Below are 18,549 nucleotides of genomic sequence, written 5' to 3' on the forward strand. Positions count from 1 at the left end.
AGAGGTACAATATGTTAACAACTATCAAGGAAATAGAGGCAACTCTTCAAACCAACAATGGCGACCTCAAGGAAATTGGGGCAATCAACAACAAGGTGGTGGTAATTGGAACAATCACAACCAAGGTGGTAATTGGGGGAACAACAATCAAGGAAACCAAGGGAATTGGAATGGTAATAACAACAATTGGAATAACAATGGTCAAGGCGGGTGAAATAACAATGGAAACCATGGCAACCGGGGGCAAGGCTTTCAAAGGCCCCCGATGTACCAACAACCGAACAATCCACCTCCATTTCAATCTCAAGGATCTAGTTCTTTGGGTAATGATATGGGAAGAATAGAAATGATGTTCAAACAAATGATGAAGAAGAACCAAGATTCCGATGCTCAATTGGCTTCCCACAATACCTCTATCCGGAACTTGGAGGTGAAATTAGGTAAAATCTCTCAATCGTTGAACACTCGCCCTAAGGGTGCTCTACCAAGTGATACGGTAGTGAACCCGAAGGGTGGAAACAATCATGTGATGGCAGTTACAACAAGAAGTGGGAGAGGCGGTGATGTGCATGCCTCGAAAGATAAGCAAGTTGTGGATGATGATGTTGAGTTGCGGGAAAATGATGTACCTTTGATAGTTGAAGATGTGGTTGAGAATGAGGTGAACAAGGATGTGAGTATTGACATTAATGAGGCCGAGGTGGAAACTCAAGCTGCCGTGAACCCGTCTAGGGAACACGTGATTGACATGCCCGAGCCGGTGGTGCCCAAAGCCAAGGCACCTTTGCCTAGGCCACCTCTGCCTTATCCTCAACGGTTAGCAAAGCAGAAAAGTGAGAATCAATTCAAAAAGTTCATTGACATGATGNGGAATCAGTTACTTGAGGTGTTATTTACAATATGCAATTGGAATGACTAGATTTTGGCCATTTGGAGTCGGATACTCGTGGCAAAAGTGTGGTTTCGGGTTAACTTGCGCTTGTTCGAGGTAAGTGGCTTGTCTAACCTTGCGTGGGGGACTCTCCCCTTAGGATTGGTATTGTGATAATTGAAATGCCTTGTACGTGAGGTGACGAGCGCGTACTTGTGCTAATTGTTGAAAATCCTATTTTTCATTAAAATAGCCTTAAATTATATTTTCCTATCTTGTTTACACTACTTGGAATTTAAGCCTGTTGTTAGTCTAGAGAAGTATGTTTAATTGACTTAATTGATTTACTTGCTTAAAATGCCTTATTTGGATTATGTGCAACATGCTAGGCTAGCAGTACCTGTTTTACCTTGATTGAATTTAATTGTGTATTCTTCGTGTTGTTGCCTTAATATGAAATTTCCCTTTTCTGAATATTTTCTTGTTGTTGCTGCGTATTTACATTGGGACTACGGATGTGGGATTCCGGTAGCTCCTCCTTGTCTGTTTACTTTGGGACTGCGGGTTAGATTCCCGATAGATCCCCCTGCACATTTACTTTGAGACTGCGGGTTAGATTCCCGATAGATCCCCCTGCATATTTATATTTGGGGACTATGGATCGAGATTTCTGGTAGATCCCCCGCGCATTGATAGCTGGTCTACGGGTGGGATCCCGGGAGATCCTTCGGACACATATATGATGGACTATGGGACGGTATCCCAGGAGATCCACTGGATAGTTGTAATTGGGACTACAGGACGGTATCTTGGAAGGTTCCCCGGTTGTTATCTCTGTGTTGAGTTGTATTTCTTTCCGTGGTTTGTTTGTCTCTGTTCTAGTTGTTGTTGTTTCTTTCAATTCTATGTTATTCCTTACTGTTGCACTTATTTATACTGTTTTATTTTACACTGTTAACCTTGATATTTTATTTATCCTCAGTAGGGCCCTGACCTTCCTCGTCACTACCCAACCGAGGTTAGGCTTGGCACTTACTGAGTACCGTTGTGGTGTATTCATGTCCTTCCTGCGCATGTTTTTCATGTGCAGATCCAGGTACTTCGACTCAGTCTTACTACCCCTGAGGCGAGGCGACTGCTATAGCGACTTCGAGGTATATATGCCGCGTCCGCAGACCTAGGAGTCTCTTTCTATTCTTGCTGTTTAGTATTAGCCCTTCTGTATCTCCGTTCTTGTCAGACATTCTGGAGTTGGAGCTATGTAGTACTTCTTAGCTTGTGATTCATGGGTTTCCGGGTCTTGGATTTATGGGTTTATTTTTGAGAACTTGATATTGTGTATGCCGAGCGGCATCTTAAATACTGTTTTATTCGGTTATTTTTAGGTTTAATCATTTCTTCCGCAAATTGTTTATTTTTCGCATTTGTTAGGCTTACCTAGTCATAGGGACTAGGTGCCGTCACGACAGTTCACGGAGGGAGAACTGGGGTCGTGACATTATGGTTGAGGAACCCCTCCCTGACAGAAGCACTGCTAGGGGTCCAAGAGATCCTCGTGAACTCTGAAGTGTTAGTGGTCCATAGGGGAACCACATATGTAAATATGGTTCACCCTAGGCCCATACGTACTGATCTTAAGTAATCTTCATGTGATTCGCATAAACAAAATTTGGATTTGCTATATTTCTTTAGACTCCATTCATAATTATCATAAACATTATCTTGCTTTAATATTTTTTTGCACATGCTAATTAGTTTTTTCTCTTTTCTTCGAATGCATTACTGGGCCTACTGAGTTCATTGAGAAATTAGGCCCAAATTTAAAGAGCTGGGCTGCCTCTTTCTCGTCCGTTGAAGCCTGCTGCCGCTGCCGCTTAGAGCCTAACTGCGCCTGTCTGATTCGTCAACCTATTATGAGAGTCCAGCTTTTCCTTCCATTTATATGAAATCTAGACACGCGCGTTGTACGTGTACCTTCTATCGCTTAGTAAATAATTTAAAATGTCACACAAATATTAATATAAAAATAAATATTTGAGTTATACAATAAAATTTTAAAAAAAATAAATAAAGGAGGAAACCTTACTCCACAAAAGTGCTTATGTTTTATTGCTTGAACTTTCATTAAGGATAAACTTGAATTATTATGCTGACGTTCTATTTAGCTATTTTAGACAGATCTAAGCAACATCGATTTTGCATGCAGATAAATTAAAGCAGACTATCATTTGTTATATATGAGGTGAAACTGCAACTTGGATTGTGTATTTAGTAAAAACAAAAAGAAACAATAATAATATAAATTTCCTATAGTCATAGAAAAATGACTAAAAATAAACCATAGCTACTCAACATCCTGATCATGTGCAAAGTAAAGTTATTTCATATCAGAAGAAAAATCTATTAGATAACCGAGTTAGCTAATCTTTAGGTGCAAGATTTCACCTTCAAATGTTGTTAGAACTTAGGTCTCAGAATCCATATGCAAATCTCTTGAAATTATAGGTAGAATCATAATTTGCTGTATAAGTTGGACATATTCTTCTTAGATAAGAAAATAATTTTGTCATCTAAAAAGGAAAAAAATGTACTATGAGATCTAACCAATAGAGTCATCTCAAGATGTCTAAAAAGTAGCAAATATAGAGTGAATTCAAACCTCTAAAGAAAAAAAGGCTCCAAAGCAGCTAAAACAAATCACATATAGAAGACCTAAAAGAAAAAATTATTGCATGAATATCTTAAATATATATTTACATAATCACATTCTCGATCAAAATGAATACATGCCGATCCCATAACCATCATATTAGCAATATTTTTAGTAGCAGATCTGCATATCTCATTATTAAGTGGAAATATGTCTAAAATCTTAATGACCATTACAGTTGCTTGTGGCCAAGACAAGTAATCTTTGTACAAGAAGATAGCAGTTTGTTCCTTTAGCATCTGTCATGGCAAAGAGTTGGCGAACAAAAGAAAATAAAACTTACTATATTCTTTCTTCCAAGCTTGACAATTAATTCAATTGATAGTGACTAAAATATTAAAACTAATATAAGTGCGGGGTAGACAATGAAAGAATGAGAGAAGAGACATGTCAAAATGGCTAACACGAATCTTCAAGTTGGTGAAATATTTCGACTCCCGCAACCTATACCAAAGTTTTAATGGAATTTAAGTATCACCAAATTTGAGTTGGTCCTAATATGATCTATCTACTTTATTATTTTCAAAGGGGAAATTTACTATTTATATTCTATTTTAATTGAAACTATTCACTTTTGTAGGAACCCTTATAAGAATAAGATTGAGTTTAAAGGATAAAATGATTTTAATTTTCAATTTTAAGCTTCACGCTCATAGTATAGTACCATGATATGATGATATCATGATGTTAGTCAATGAGGACCTAATAAGGCAAAGATGGTCTCTGTCCTGCCTCCTTTATTATAAAGTAAATTATCTAACTTGATGAGTTAAAGGTATTTCTACGATAATATGAAACTTTATTAACATACTAAAAAAGGGTAAAGTAAAACTGAATAAAATATTAGCTAGGCATGCATGGAGCTTGTGAGCTGCTGCTTCCACTAAATAAGTTCCACGTAGACTTCACATAGGGGGTTAACTCTATATAACAGAGTACGAACGGGTAGAACCCAAATTCTCACCCAAAAAATAGGCGACTTTATTTAATTATACATGGATTATATATATATATATATTTATAGATATTCCAGTGATTTAGGTTAATTCTTGTTAATTAATTTAAAAGCTAAAAAGCCCATCAATATTACAGGGTTACATTAAAGAGCAGCAGCCCTTAGACGTGAAATTTTTTGCACATAAAACACGAAGGAAGGCGAAGATCAGAGGAAAAAAAAAAAACTTTTAGTAGTGTCTGTGGAGGCGCAAAGAGAGAATTGTGGAGGAAAGGAAGAGGAGAAATAGAAGAGGCATTGGCGTGGCTAATAAAGAGGGACGTAAAAAAGAGCAGTCTTTGACACAAGAATTAGTAGAGAGGCAGACATTGTGAAATTCGACCGCTGATTTGAAGTTATGTTTTGACACCCACTGCCTGCCTAACTCTGTCAATGGCCATCATTGAAGAACCCATCAACATCAAAACTCCTCCCAAACTCCAAGTTGATGAAAAAGTCGAGGTATGCTTCTTTTTCATGTATTGGTTCTGGGTTTTGGATTTCTTTAATTTCGGGTTTGAAATTTGTTTCATAACCTTTCTTCCATGATTCTTTTTGCCGGCACATTCCCTTAAATTTTAGGCAAACTATATCACTATTGGTATTAAGCTGTATTGTGATTGCATGCGGGTTTTCTTTACTGTAGTGAAAAGCCTTGAACTAGTAAAAACTACTAAATGAGTGATAACTGACTTTTGTTTTCTTCCTATTTGGGTTTTTCTTTGGTACATTTATACCGTCAGCATCAATGTGGTCAAAAGATTAAAAGGTTTACGGGCGCTTTCTGTATTTTTGTTCAGTTACCTGTCAAAAAAATTTAGCTTTCGCCTACCACTGTTTGTTCATCGGGGGGTCTCGAAGGAGGAGACAGGGCTTTTTTGTTTTAATGTGTTTTTTGAAACATTATTATGGTTTTTATGCAGGTTAGGAGCATCGAAAATGGATTCCTGGGTTCATGGCATTTGGCTACCGTGATTGCTTCTGATTATTTGGTTCGTCGTGTGCAGTATGATCACCTTCTATGTGATGACGGTTCCATCAACTTGATAGAGTCTGTGAATGTTTCTCCCATGGTTGATGGGATTATTCCTGCTGATAAGGTGCCAGTTACCTATCGTGGTATCATTAGGCCTTTGCCTCCTCCAATTCAATTTGGGAGATGGGCTCTACCTTATGGACAATGTGTTGATTTATTTTATCAGGATGCTTGGTGGGAAGGTGTGATTTTTGACCATGAAGATGGCGCCGAGGACCGGAGAATTTTCTTTCCAGATATGGGTGATGAAATGAAGGCTCAAGTCGCCAATCTACGTATAACTCAAGATTGGGATGAGGTTTCGGAAGAATGGAAGCCTCGTGGTAGCTGGATTTTTCTTGAAATAATTGAGGAGATTGAGCCTCTGCACCCCCTTTTAGTGTCGGTGAAACAAATTTGGTATGAAGTGCGGGAGAAGAATGGCTATGAAAATCTTAAGGAGTGGACATCTACTTCGAGGGATATCTGGAGGATCTTGATCAAGGAAGTTGTGCTTGACAACACCATGTTAACCGTCAAGCAAATATTTTATGAGTTGAACTCTTCACCGGACTTTGTAGAGGGAGGCCAATTGCTAGAATTTTCAAAACCTGCTCTCCAGGCTATACTGAATGTTGAAACATATTTTGATAACTCGGCCATTGTACCCTTTATTGAAGCCATATGCAATTCAGATAGTAGGGAAATGGTGTCTATGGATCAGGATGTGTCATGTCTTCAGCCTGTTGAAAAGCAACTTGTTTCAGACGGTTTTGCACCAATCGCGGAGGATGTTCCACTGAGTGGTAATGTTATGTTTAGCTCAGTTCTGCCAAGACAAGAAGAACAACCATCTGTATCACCTACTGCTTTGTCTATTTTACATCCCCCTAAAAATGAAATTTCTGCTAATTTCTCAATTACTAAGGGTGAAAGATTTAGTTTCACAGACTTTGAGCCTTCCAATGAAATAGATTCTAGAAAGAGCAAGCGACTTGAATGGAAGACCATGGACGATATAGCTGAGTTTTGTCCTGATGCAATTTCTAAGTACAATGAGAATCAGATGTTGAACGATAGGTCACTCTTACAAAAACTTAAGAAGCATTTGTTGTTTTTAGGATGGAAAGTTGAGCTAGCAAAGAGTTTCCAAACTAGGACGCGGTACATTGCTCCCGATGGAAGGATATTTCACTCACTTCGTCAAGTTTGTAAGATATTGGAAAAGTCAGAAACTTTTGCAGAAGGCCAAAAAACTTCGTATGATAGTTCACTTGATGACCTCAAGCGGTCTACTTGGCTGGCAAAAGCACAGCCCTCTCCTTCTCAAGGATCAATCATTGATCCTGAATTCAACCCTCAAGCTGTAATTGATTATTGTTTTTCAGCAGACAATCCTACCTATGACAATTTGAACCGTGAGCGAAAGAGTTATATGATCCTGAAAGCTAAGCAGCACCTAGTTGCAATAGAATGGAAATTATATTATCATTGGAAAGGAAACAAAAGAGAATTGCGGTACCGTTCTCCTAATGGAAAGATTTTTAATTCTCTTCTAACAGCATGCAGAGGGTGTGTAGAGCAGTTGGAAGCTGAGGGTCAGTTACTTGAATTAATTTCTCCATCAACTCTGGAATTCCAGGGAAATTTAGCACCTGGGAGGAATTCATGTAAGAAGTTATCAACGGAGACAGTTTCTGTCATGTCACTTCCGAAAGAACCTGCTCAACTTCACAAAGTCAAAGTTCGTGAAATCAGCATAAGAAGAAAGAAGAGGAGTAATCATGGTGACAGAAACGAGATATACGCAGGTGGCTGCAACGTGCTGAATAAAGGAAATGAATCCACATCTTTAAGTAGAGTAACAGATTGTATAGAATTTCGGTCTTCAGCTCGTGTGCTGCGATCAAGCAAAAGAGCTCGGCAGGCAGCTATTTCTTCTTCCTTGTATCATACACCTCGAACAGTGCTATCTTGGTTGATAGACAATAATGTGGTTCTGCCCCGAACCAAAGTGCAGTATCGTGGGAAAAAAGATGGTCGTCCAATGGCTGAAGGGCGGATCACTCGTGAAGGGATCAAATGCAGTTGCTGCCAAACAGTTTATGGAATTAGTAACTTTGAGGTGCATGCTGGAAGCAGTTGTCACAGACCTTCTGCAAACATATTTTTGGAAGATGGAAGATCTCTTCTTGAGTGTCAACTGCAGATGAAACTCAAAAATAGTGTAAGACGCACGAATAATAGACCACGTTCGTTGAAGAAGGACAGTCATTTGGGCACAAACGACTACGTGTGTTCTGTGTGCCATTATGGAGGTGAATTACTTCTCTGTGATGAGTGTCCATCTTCATTTCATTCTGGTTGCCTTGGAATGAAGGTAAAAAATTTCTTCATTGCTTTATCCTACTTCTGTTTCTTTGTCCTCTTCTGGGTCCAAATTTCAATTATATTGGTTAGACAGTGGGAGGGGGAGAGCATGTTTGCATATTATCTATACACCTGGTTTTGATACCAACTGTGTCCTATTGCTTAAACAGGAGGTCCCAGATGGTGACTGGTTTTGCCCATCATGCCGTTGTGAAATGTGTGGCCAGAGCAGATTTGATAAAAACAAAGACCACTTTACAGACAGCAGTGTACTTATCTGTTGTCAGTGTGAGCACAAGTGTAAGTAGCTATTCATGCTTAGGCATACAGAATTTTATGAATTTGTGGATATTACTCTCTTTTGAGTTACTGATGTTGATCAATTTTGTACAGATCATGTTCAATGTGTGAGAAATAAGGGTCTTCAAAAGCTGGATAATTATCCTGAAGGAGATTGGTTTTGCGACAAGAGATGTGAGCAGGTATTTGGTTTCCTGCCTAACACCGGGATACCAAGCATTGACATCTTGAGTAGAGAGTACAGTTGCCATTTCTTGTCAATTGTTTCATTGAAAAGTTATTCTAGTGTAGAATGCAGTTGACCAGTTGGGTCGTAGAAAGTTTTCTTTATTGATTTTCCCATATTCTCAATTCTGGGGAAACGTTTAAGGCATGAAAAACATCAAGTTCAACTTTTTAAAATAAATGATTGGCTACAGATGACAAAAGTTTCTCTCTCTAAATAGAAGTCAAATTGAGTTATAGGAAAGAATAAAAATATGCACCACTATTCTTTTTCTGTCCATTGAATTTTATGTTTAAGAAACATTTTCTCTGAGACAACTTAATTTCTGTTGCAGATATGTTTGGGTATCCGCCAACTTCTAGGAAAGCCAGTTATGGTGGGAGTTGATAACCTCACTTGGACTATGTTGAAATTCTTAAAAGCTGATGATTTTGATTCTGATGCTGCTGATGATGAGTCCATACTGGAGACTTACAGCAAACTTAGTGTCGCTCTGGATGTGATGCATGAATGTTTTGAGCCTGTCAAAGAACCTTACACAAGGAGAGATCTTGTGGAAGATGTTATCTTCAGTAGATGGTTATCTCCAGCTTTTCTGCAATTCTTGAGTAACCATTATTGAATTATGTGCAAATATTTGTGTTCAACTACAAAATTATGCAAACTAAAATAATGCCTTTAATATGACACTTTCATTACTGACACACTCTCTCAATAAGGGTTAGAGTAAAGCTCCTGAGCAAAAATAAGGATTAGAGTAGAGCTTTTTTTACCAATCATGAACTTAATTGCCTTTTAGATCTACCACAATTAGAAGTAAGTTGAAAATGCCTTTATTACTTTTAACTATAGATGACATGGTATATCTCAACTTGAATACGGAGCCACATTAGTTCCTAAGTAGTAGTACCTAGCTGATGTTTGAGCATGGCTATTCGGTTCTCACCAGATGTCAGATTGTCTTGTGGGTTTACCAAGCAAATGTATTATTTATCTCTTGAGTTACTTAGACACTAGACACTTCTTTCAGAGATTTGTATAAATATGCTTTAATTATTTAGGCTCTGATAAAAGTTGGAATCTGAAATTGCAGGTCGGAGCTCAATCGTTTAAATTTTCAGGGGTTTTATACTGTGCTTTTGGAAAGCAATGATGAAGTGATTTCAGTAGCGACTGTAAGGTATCCTTTAACCATTATATATTATTTATATCATTCAAGTATAGTTCTCTTCTTTCTATTTCAGTATTGTAGTATTTAACATATAAATACTAGTTAGGAGATTTACAGATTTCTCCTTTGGGGAAGCGGATTTGCATCAAGCACGACTTATGTCACCTGTCATCGGGGAATCCTCACGAAGTGGATGAATCCCCTTTGTCCACAGTCTAGAATCCTCTAGATGCAGAGAACTCCTCCAAACCCTAGCCGTTTTATTTCTCATGGGAGACAATCCCTCTTAAACACCCATAATGGGTTTATATTGGCTAGCTTTAGGGTTTTACGTGGACTCGTGGAGGAATAATTAATGGGCTTGTGGGTCATCTAGCACCCCTTATGGGTGGACCCAACCCATTAATATTTTCCAGCAAGTTTAAATCTCCTTAGTCTTAAAAATTAGTTGAACAATATTTGTATTCTTTAGAAAGTAAACTGACAATTTTCCTGCTCATTTCAAAGGATTTATGGAGAAAAGGTAGCCGAGGTTCCTCTTGTGGCAACACGATTTCAGTACCGCCGACTAGGAATGTGTCGCATCTTGATGAATGAGCTTGAAAAGGTTTGCATCTATACCTTCTTTCCTTTTCCTTGCCTTTTCTTCTTCTGGGGAGGGGACAGAATAGTTATTGCTGAGAGAGTGTACTTAATGGATGTGTTTAAAAGATCCCAAGAATTATTTAATTAGGCAGGTATGTTCATGAAAACTATAATTTGCAGGAAATCTTCTTTGATTTTCTAGTCATATGCATCTTTCCTTGCCAGGGCTGTATAATCAATATTTTCAAGGTTATGTATTCGAGTTGACTGGTTGGGGACATCGGATAGTTCTCCTTATCAGAAACATGCAATTTATAGGAGAAAAACCTTTAGTCAGTCTTAGGGTTACACAATGCACAATTATGCTACATCTAGTTTGTTTAACAGCAAAGATGTCAAGTTCTTGTTACCAATCTAAACAAAAAACCCTCAATTCTACTAAGAATAAGTGATTGTATGGGGCATATCACAGGGGGAATTGCAATGGTCCTGATAGCTGTGGCTATTTTTATGGTATTCTTTCTTTGTCATGATACAACAACAACGACCCAGTAAAATCCCACAAAGTGGCGTCTGGGTTCTTTGTCATGATACTGAAACAAAAACATAAAACCTTATAATTTCTCTCAGAGTCAGCCGCTGTGAACTGCCAAGCTTAACATATGAAGTAGTCTTAAATATGGGGGTCTGTAATGTGCAGGTAGAGGCTAATGATGAACATGCTTTGACATAGTGTGAATATATTTATCTGATCTGGTTGTGTTTCAACTAATGCTATTTTGTTATTTGTTCCAGAAACTCATGGAATTAGGAGTTGAGAGGCTAGTTTTGCCAGCTGTTTCCACCGTGCTAAACACATGGACCACTTCATTTGGTTTCTCAGTGATGAAAGAATCTCAGAGACTGAACTTCTTGAATTACACTTTCCTTGATTTCCAGGGTACAACAATGTGTCAGAAACTCCTTCAGGATATCCCCTCAGTGGTATCAAGTGGATCAACAGGTATATAGAACTCTTCATTTACTATGAAAGGAGATGGAAATTTAATCTGCTGACTGAAAATTTTTCTTTATGCAGAAGCATATCAAACTCATTTTGAACACATAAACAGCAAGGACAATGTTGAGTTGGATGGAAACAGTGCGCTTTCTGACGTCTTCCAAGCTGCGCTAAGTGAGAGGAGTGAAATTGTGGACCAAGGATCTGCACAGTATGTTTCCTCCCTTTTTTTCTCCTGTTTTTAAAGAACTGAAGTAGGGGAATCTTAGTAGCTTAGTTGGTTGGCTTCTTGATAAGGGTTCAATTCCCCACCTTGTAATCCCCTCCCTCATTTCCCCTTGCCCTACCCCCTATATATAATCAAAATTAAAAATTAAAAAAAAAACTGAAGAAGGGAGTAATCAGAGAGCTATAAGGTTCAGATCATTCAGAGTTTAACATGAAAACAGTAATAAGCTTTTGGTAACTCATTCAAGTTTGATAATGATGTCGTTGGGAGGCTGATCATGGTAACAACATAGTAATGTGTCTCAGCTAGTCCTTCAATTTAAGGTGAGGGGGTAGGGATGTGCTCTATTGGGGTTGAAAGTCCTATACTTTGGTATGTCCAGGGATGACATCATTTTTTTTAAAATTAACACCCAGCAACTGGGTACTGATCTTATAACCAAGGCAAATAGTGTTTATAACATAAGCCATCTGCCTTCAAAAGATTGACTGAAGCACCTGCTCTTTCCAGTCAAGATATACAAAATTTACATCAACTAACAAAAAAATTAGCCTTATCACAATGTTATGTACGGGATGACCTATCATTGATTAAGTGGTTTTGAGTTTTAGAAAAACAATATATGGGACGTGATTGATTCAAATTTCTATTAATTGAGAATAAATCACAATCAGGTTGTATTTGAATGTGAGGATGCTTTTCTCAAAAAAAAAAAAGGAAGAAAATGTAGAAAAGACGGTTTTATGCATGAAAGTAGGAGTTATCTTAATGAAAGAATGTCTATTTTGTTGGTCTTTTTTCTTGGTTCTGCTGTAATACTTAAGCAACATGGTCATTGAGGATTCATATAGCCAACCCGACATCTTTGGGAATGAGGAGTTGTTATTGTTGTCGTTGTCGTGGTAATACTCAATTACTTATGATTAGGCTCACTGCAAGGAAAATGTAATAAGTGTTGAATTTGGTAATGACATATGATTAAGCCAATCAAACCCACTGACCCCAACCATCCACAGTATGTAAAGGAGGAAAAAAAGCTGTGTACTTGGCTTGTCGCATCAGATTAGCTATGGCGATTTTCAATTTTGCTTCAGTTGGTGAAAATAACTCATTGTGGTGCTTTTAAGAATTCGAAAGAAATAGTGTTTAGCTAAAAAGACTTCTCAAGTGAGTCTACTCCATATTGGAACACACGCACAGACACTGAGATACTACTGAGTGTATTACAGGTATGCCCATAACATGGTGCATACACTTTCAGATGTAAGATATAGAGTTGGATTTACTACCCATTGTCTTTTATGTTTTTACATTTATTCTTCAAAGAGACAGGAGGATATGAAATAGGGGATTAAAAAGTTTAGCAAATGAACGTCATATAAAAAAAATAAACGTCTTATTTATTGATCTACCTTTTGTATAAGAAAGTTGAGTTGCAGAGAGCTGTTTGTTGTTGGATTTTGGATTGTTCAGCGAAAAAGGTCAGGTTTGATTTTGGTTTTGGAACAGCAAACAGATTAGAATCCAATTGCCCACTTAGAACTTGATTGTGTTCTTCTGCTGTTTGTTGTGTCAAAACCATGACAATTTCTTTCCGTCCTGGTATAACTTCATAGAGCATTGAATAACATTCTTTTTCTTATATACCAGCAACAAGAATATTACTGACTGTTGCACTATTTCCTCAGTACACCTGGAGGATGTGAAACCTGTAATACGGATGTTCCAGCTCCCCTCGTTATTGCGGTACTTTTCCTTTGCTCAGAACATTTTGTCTAAGAAAATTTTCTTACCCTCCAGATCCTCATCTTAAGTGTAATTTTTTATGGTCTTTGAACAGGCAAACCAACAAGCTCGTCTTGGCTGCCTGCCTTGCCAGGATGAAACTAATCTGCAATACCGAGCTGAAGCTACTGGTAGTAATGTTTTTGAAAAAGCAGCTAGTGTCGAATACAAATATTACAAGCGTAGAAGAAGATATCAGCCCGTGGAAGCTAAGCTGGTTTTGGAAGGGGTAACTGTCTAGTAAGCTGGTAAATTATGCAAAAAAGATGGCACAACCACAGAACTGTGACATCTTCCAGGATACTTATTTCAAAGGCCTAAAATCTTTTGCTTCGTTAACCTTTTCTTTCCTCCTTAAAGGAGAGGAAGAGACTTTAAGGGCTGTTGGTCTCCCACTCGTATATATTCATGTACAGCTGACTATCTCTAGGTAACCCTTTAGCTAATCAAGATCTCTTTTTTTAATCCTGAAAGTGCAAATGTGCAGAACCAAAGTCCACGGCTGGCAAGTTTGAATGTCACGCCGCGAATATAATTTTTGTCCAGAGCCAATACATTTGACCGCTGATCATATAAAAGCACAATGTTTGAGAAAATTACTGGTTGAAACATGCAATCTAGTTTGGCACATCACCTGGGATAGCGAGGGGCAATCTACTTGCACATTCTTGTTGATCCGGAATCATGAGCCTTGCATCTTTCGTGGCAACAAGTAGAGGAAGAGAGCGGTATAGGAAGAATGAGGCAAGGTAATGTAAGGCAGTCCCAGATTGAACCGTTGGCTGGCTTTAAGTCAAAAGCCACATCTATATAAAGGCTTTCTCTATCATTCTTCTACTCTACCTTTCTGCCAATTCTTCTTCGTTTTTATATACATTGCTATTCTTCTGACAACTCCTTTCTATTTATTGTATTTAGTTCTTGTGGTAGAAGAAACCAATTAATCATTTGCCTAATAGTTTCTTGGAAACACTTTGCCTACACTCGTTCCATGTCTTTTATAAAATTCTCTGGCATGATTTCACTCTTAGATTACTTCCTATAATAAATTTAGGCTAGTAACATTCCAGTTCAGTGAAGTCTTCTTTGTTTTCCTAAACCATACCAAGATATGGAGATACTTGAAAAATTGAATGGTATGAACAACAAGCATTGGAGCATTAAGATTATGTATCGATCAGCAATTTGAAGGTCTATTATGTTTGCCGATGGATAGCTTGTTGATTCATAACAAAAATGGCTTGGGATTTGTTTTTCAAACACAGCTTCATGATCAAGTTCGTTATAGATCTTGCATTTTGTAGGTAGGTAGTTTTCCTTGCTTTAAGTCTTGTGGTTGGTTGCCAAGATTTCTTCAACCATACATCTTGCCTCATAAGCCTCCATTGCTTTATGCCCGCAAGATATTTAGCAATTATGCTAAGGTAATTTTGGACAGATCCTTTATTTTTTCTAAGGTAGTTATGGATGTTTCATATCTTTCAAGCATCATCATGAGAATTTTTTTTAACAATGCCACGCACTTACCTTGTTAAAAATGTCAAGCAATTGATCTGAGTATTCTTTGATGGCCTGTCACGACCCAAAAAATGTTACCTAGTCGTGGTGGCACCTAATCTAACATGCTAGGTAAGTCAAATAACATATAACATAACTCGAATGAAAGATTATCAATAAGCAATAAATAAGATGACTGAAATCCAAACAACAATCCCAAGGATTGGTAGTATTGTTACGATCTAAAATCCACCAAAGGCCGTGATGGCAGCTAACTCGCTCGATAGGCAAGCCAACATACAACAACATCCATAAAATTCAATTATTAAGCCATTAACTGTTTCGTAATATAACTAACAATGCAGAATAAGTTTCAAATCAATAATCATGAGTACATAATCCATGACAGGGTTTAAACACGATCACCACTGTCTAACAATTGCCCAATATCCGGCGTCACTACATCACGAGCATCTAAAAAGAGTAAGTAATGTCAACTGAACAAAACATCAATCTGAAAAAGAACACATAGACAGAAATAGATAAGTAGGGAAGGGAAACTCCATGTGCTTTAAAATGGATCAAGCATATCACCTCACCACGAAGTCTCCAATATAGTGCTCCGGCTTAACTCAATGGTACCGCTAAATACTAGTCTCAGAATCTGCACAAAAATAAGTAGAAGTGTTGTATGAGTACAAAATATCGCAGTAATTAGTAAGTATCAAGTCTAACCTCGAAGAAGTAGTAGCGAGGGGTTGCTAACCATCCAATAATCAGGTGAAACATAAATAATATACGGAAATAAGCATGCAATCATCAAATGAATACGACAGCTCAATAAAAACAATTCTCACATGTTGTTCTCCGAAACTAAAGAACTTTGGAAGAAGGTTCAGGGGATGAAAAGGCAACCCTCGTATGATTTGTGTATGATTATGTACAGCCAAGACTCGATAGAAAATGTGATGACAGTTTATGAAAAGTAGTAATAAATAATTCTGATAGACATCTAATAATATAGGTGATAAAGCATTAAACATATAGTAGCAAGTTGTGAAAGTATATAAATTAAATATGTAATGAAAGTAAAATAATTAATCTAATTAGAGAATATAAATAATCATCCTCAAGTGTTAGAATTAGAGCAAATCCGCTAAGATCAGAACTTGTTGTCCCCAGCAGTGTCGTCATGCTATTGCGCTCTATTTTACACTAGTTAAGATAGGATTCAACATAATGCTAATTCCGTGGTTCATAAAGATAAGGAGTCGCCACCTAATATTTAAGGTATATCATGGTACCGATGAGTCGAATAAAGATCAAATCTTAATAGTCCGCTAAACCAGTGAGATTCTAGGTAAGGAATCAAGTTATTCTAAATGGAAGGTGTGAGGTGTGAGCACCTAATTTTTAAAAATCAAATTCTAAGTGGCGAGTATGAAAAATAAAATAATCCCTATTTCAAATTGTCACTTTTGGGGTAACCCATAATAATCTATATATATCTTTTGGGGTAAAAAAGGGTGTGACATGAGACATCCCTTAAAATCTATCTAAAGATAGTTCCTTAAATTTAATCTAATTAGTGGGGAAAAGATTGTTTATGTTCTTTGATCACGCCCAACTATGCCTTATAAAAAGAACAATGCGGTCGTTGCAAATATAATCCGGTTTACAAGTCCGAAGTCGAATCCCACAGAGAACTAAGGTTTAGCTACAGTTGTTCACTATCACCAAGAAAACAAGCTTGAACAATTCCTAACTTATAGATATTAAGATTCTTCTGTTTAACTAATTAACTAACAAATTAAAATAGTAAATTAACAACTAACGATACTGAGGGTTAGAGAAAAGATTAAGGAGGTCTAGAGTTATGATTTCTCCAATTGTCGAAATCCTTCCCGCTATGTCTTCTATAATTTCGCCTAAGTATTCTCTACCGATCATGAGCACTCTTATTACCGTAAATCTCTCTCGAGTAATTACGACAATTTACTAGACGCACTCTCCCGAGCTACGCTAGCTGGCTTTTAATACAGCTCACTTCAGATCGCACCCAAGGCTTTGTTATCCCTAATCCCCCCTTTAAACCCTCGGTTATTGATCCCTCATATACTCTGGGAGTGGTGTTGTTCAACAATTACCTAAATATGCACTCTCTCCCGAGTTATTCATACTAAATAGGCACAGCTAATTGAGAGCTCTTCAATCAACCAGAATATAAACGTAGTTGAACAAATAGAGAAAAGCTATGGCTCAATTATATAAAAATATAACAAGAATTTATCCTACAAAAGATTCTATCAAACTCTAGATAACAAATTAGCTATTCATAATAGTATGTAAAACTACAATACTAAAAGTCATAACCAACAATGAAAAATAGGAAGAGGAAGGAAAAAACTCGTAGAAGAATTCTCCGCCTTGCATTCAATGTGTTCTTGCCTCCAAGGGTGTTGTCTAACCCTAAAGTAGTGTCTCTCCGCCTCCTTAGATCTAATTTGTGTCCAAAATATGTCCTCATTTCTTCAAAATAGGTTTAGGACCCCTTTTATACAAGGTGGAATAGTGTAGGGCCGAAACAAAATTGTCCCGGGCGAAATAGGACTTCTTTTTGACGCCTGGAGCGGGGCGACCGCGGCCAAAACGCGGTAGAACCGCGGCCAGACAAGTTCTCTGATTTTCTGCCGCGGTCAGTTCCGTGGTTGCGGTTTCGACCGCGTTTTTCACCCTGTTCCATTTGGAATTTAGACAAACGTAAAACATGAAAGTTGTAGCCCTTTGAGTTAGCTTTCCAACCATATATTGTGGAGACCAAATGGAGTTCTGAACAAAAAGTTATGTCTATTTTACTAGACAGTGTGCAATATGCCTCCTCAAGTCTTCGTTCGTACTTAATTATCAAATTTGACCCCCGAACACGATCCCGGCTTAATTCCTTGAGCTTTTACTCAGACTTCAAAGCTTCAGATCACTTAAATTCATTCCATGACATCTATATAGCACGGAATCACACCTACAAGGCATAAAACACACAATTAGTGCAAAACACTAGCGATTAAAGTGCAAACTCAATTAAAGTGCAGTAAATTCGAGTGTAATAATCGACTAAAATACGCAATTATAGCCTATCATCAACACCCCACACTTACACCATTGCTCGTCCTCGAGCAATCAAACTACACTTTTTTATAGACACAACCTTTTTAAACAATTCTCCTAACTCATCACACCAAGAGTATTTAAAATAGACTAAGCACAAAAGCGTAACATCTTCACCTCAAAATTTGACTCACAAGTACCACACGTTATTCACAACTCACCCACTTACTCTAATATAGAGGTCACTGACATTACCTTTCCTTCATGAATCAAGTGCCCTCACACAACAAAAGAGAGTAGTTCCACACAATAAAATTTACGAACACTTAGGAACTCAAGATAGAAAGAATTCACTCACTCTCAGAAATAACATTCATATGCCACAAAAGATGCACCATAAGCTTGCCCGTAGTGTACTACTCCACTAATCGAGCTCATTCAATCTAGGATCAATTAGGACTTTATTTGGTTGTAATGTAGGCTACGGAACGGGTACGATACATTTAGATATAAGAGTGACTACACCTCCCTAAGCACTTTAATACATACATTTTAACATTTAAACCCCATACTTATGTCAAACCAAAATTCCACCTTCACATCAATGTAAATTACCCCATTCTTCTTTAAGCACACTTACGTCAAGAACCACCACTTATCAAGAATTTTTTTTTTACAACAATCCAACTAT

At 37.6% G+C, this 18,549-nt stretch overlaps 1 protein-coding gene across 1 annotated transcript; it reads left to right on the plus strand.

The window, feature by feature from the left end:
- Positions 1-4,561: 4,561 nt before the first annotated feature.
- LOC109214545 lies at positions 4,562-14,241 on the plus strand. Its single transcript, XM_019378482.1, has 11 exons — positions 4,562-5,037; positions 5,499-7,970; positions 8,131-8,260; positions 8,354-8,442; positions 8,821-9,065; positions 9,580-9,666; positions 10,165-10,264; positions 11,038-11,245; positions 11,321-11,453; positions 13,160-13,217; positions 13,312-14,241. The coding sequence occupies exons 1-11, from the start codon at positions 4,969-4,971 to the stop codon at positions 13,495-13,497; spliced, it is 3,777 nt and encodes a 1,258-aa protein (XP_019234027.1). The 5' UTR covers positions 4,562-4,968; the 3' UTR covers positions 13,498-14,241.
- Positions 14,242-18,549: the final 4,308 nt, after the last annotated feature.

The sequence above is a fragment of the Nicotiana attenuata genome, unplaced genomic scaffold (genome assembly GCF_001879085.1).
Source record: "Nicotiana attenuata strain UT unplaced genomic scaffold, NIATTr2, whole genome shotgun sequence".
Classification (NCBI taxonomy): domain Eukaryota; kingdom Viridiplantae; phylum Streptophyta; class Magnoliopsida; order Solanales; family Solanaceae; genus Nicotiana; species Nicotiana attenuata.

What these genes read in the sequence shown, in the direction of transcription:
- LOC109214545 (XM_019378482.1), top strand. Translation starts at nt 4,969, where the DNA reads ATGGCCATCATTGAAGAACCCATCAACATCAAAACTCCTCCCAAACTC. An exon ending in CTGGTTGCCTTGGAATGAAG is followed by an intron (nt 7,971 to 8,130) that starts GTAAAAAATTTC and finishes TTGCTTAAACAG; the next exon opens with GAGGTCCCAGATGGTGACTG. An exon ending in GATGTTATCTTCAGTAGATG is followed by an intron (nt 9,066 to 9,579) that starts GTTATCTCCAGC and finishes CTGAAATTGCAG; the next exon opens with GTCGGAGCTCAATCGTTTAA.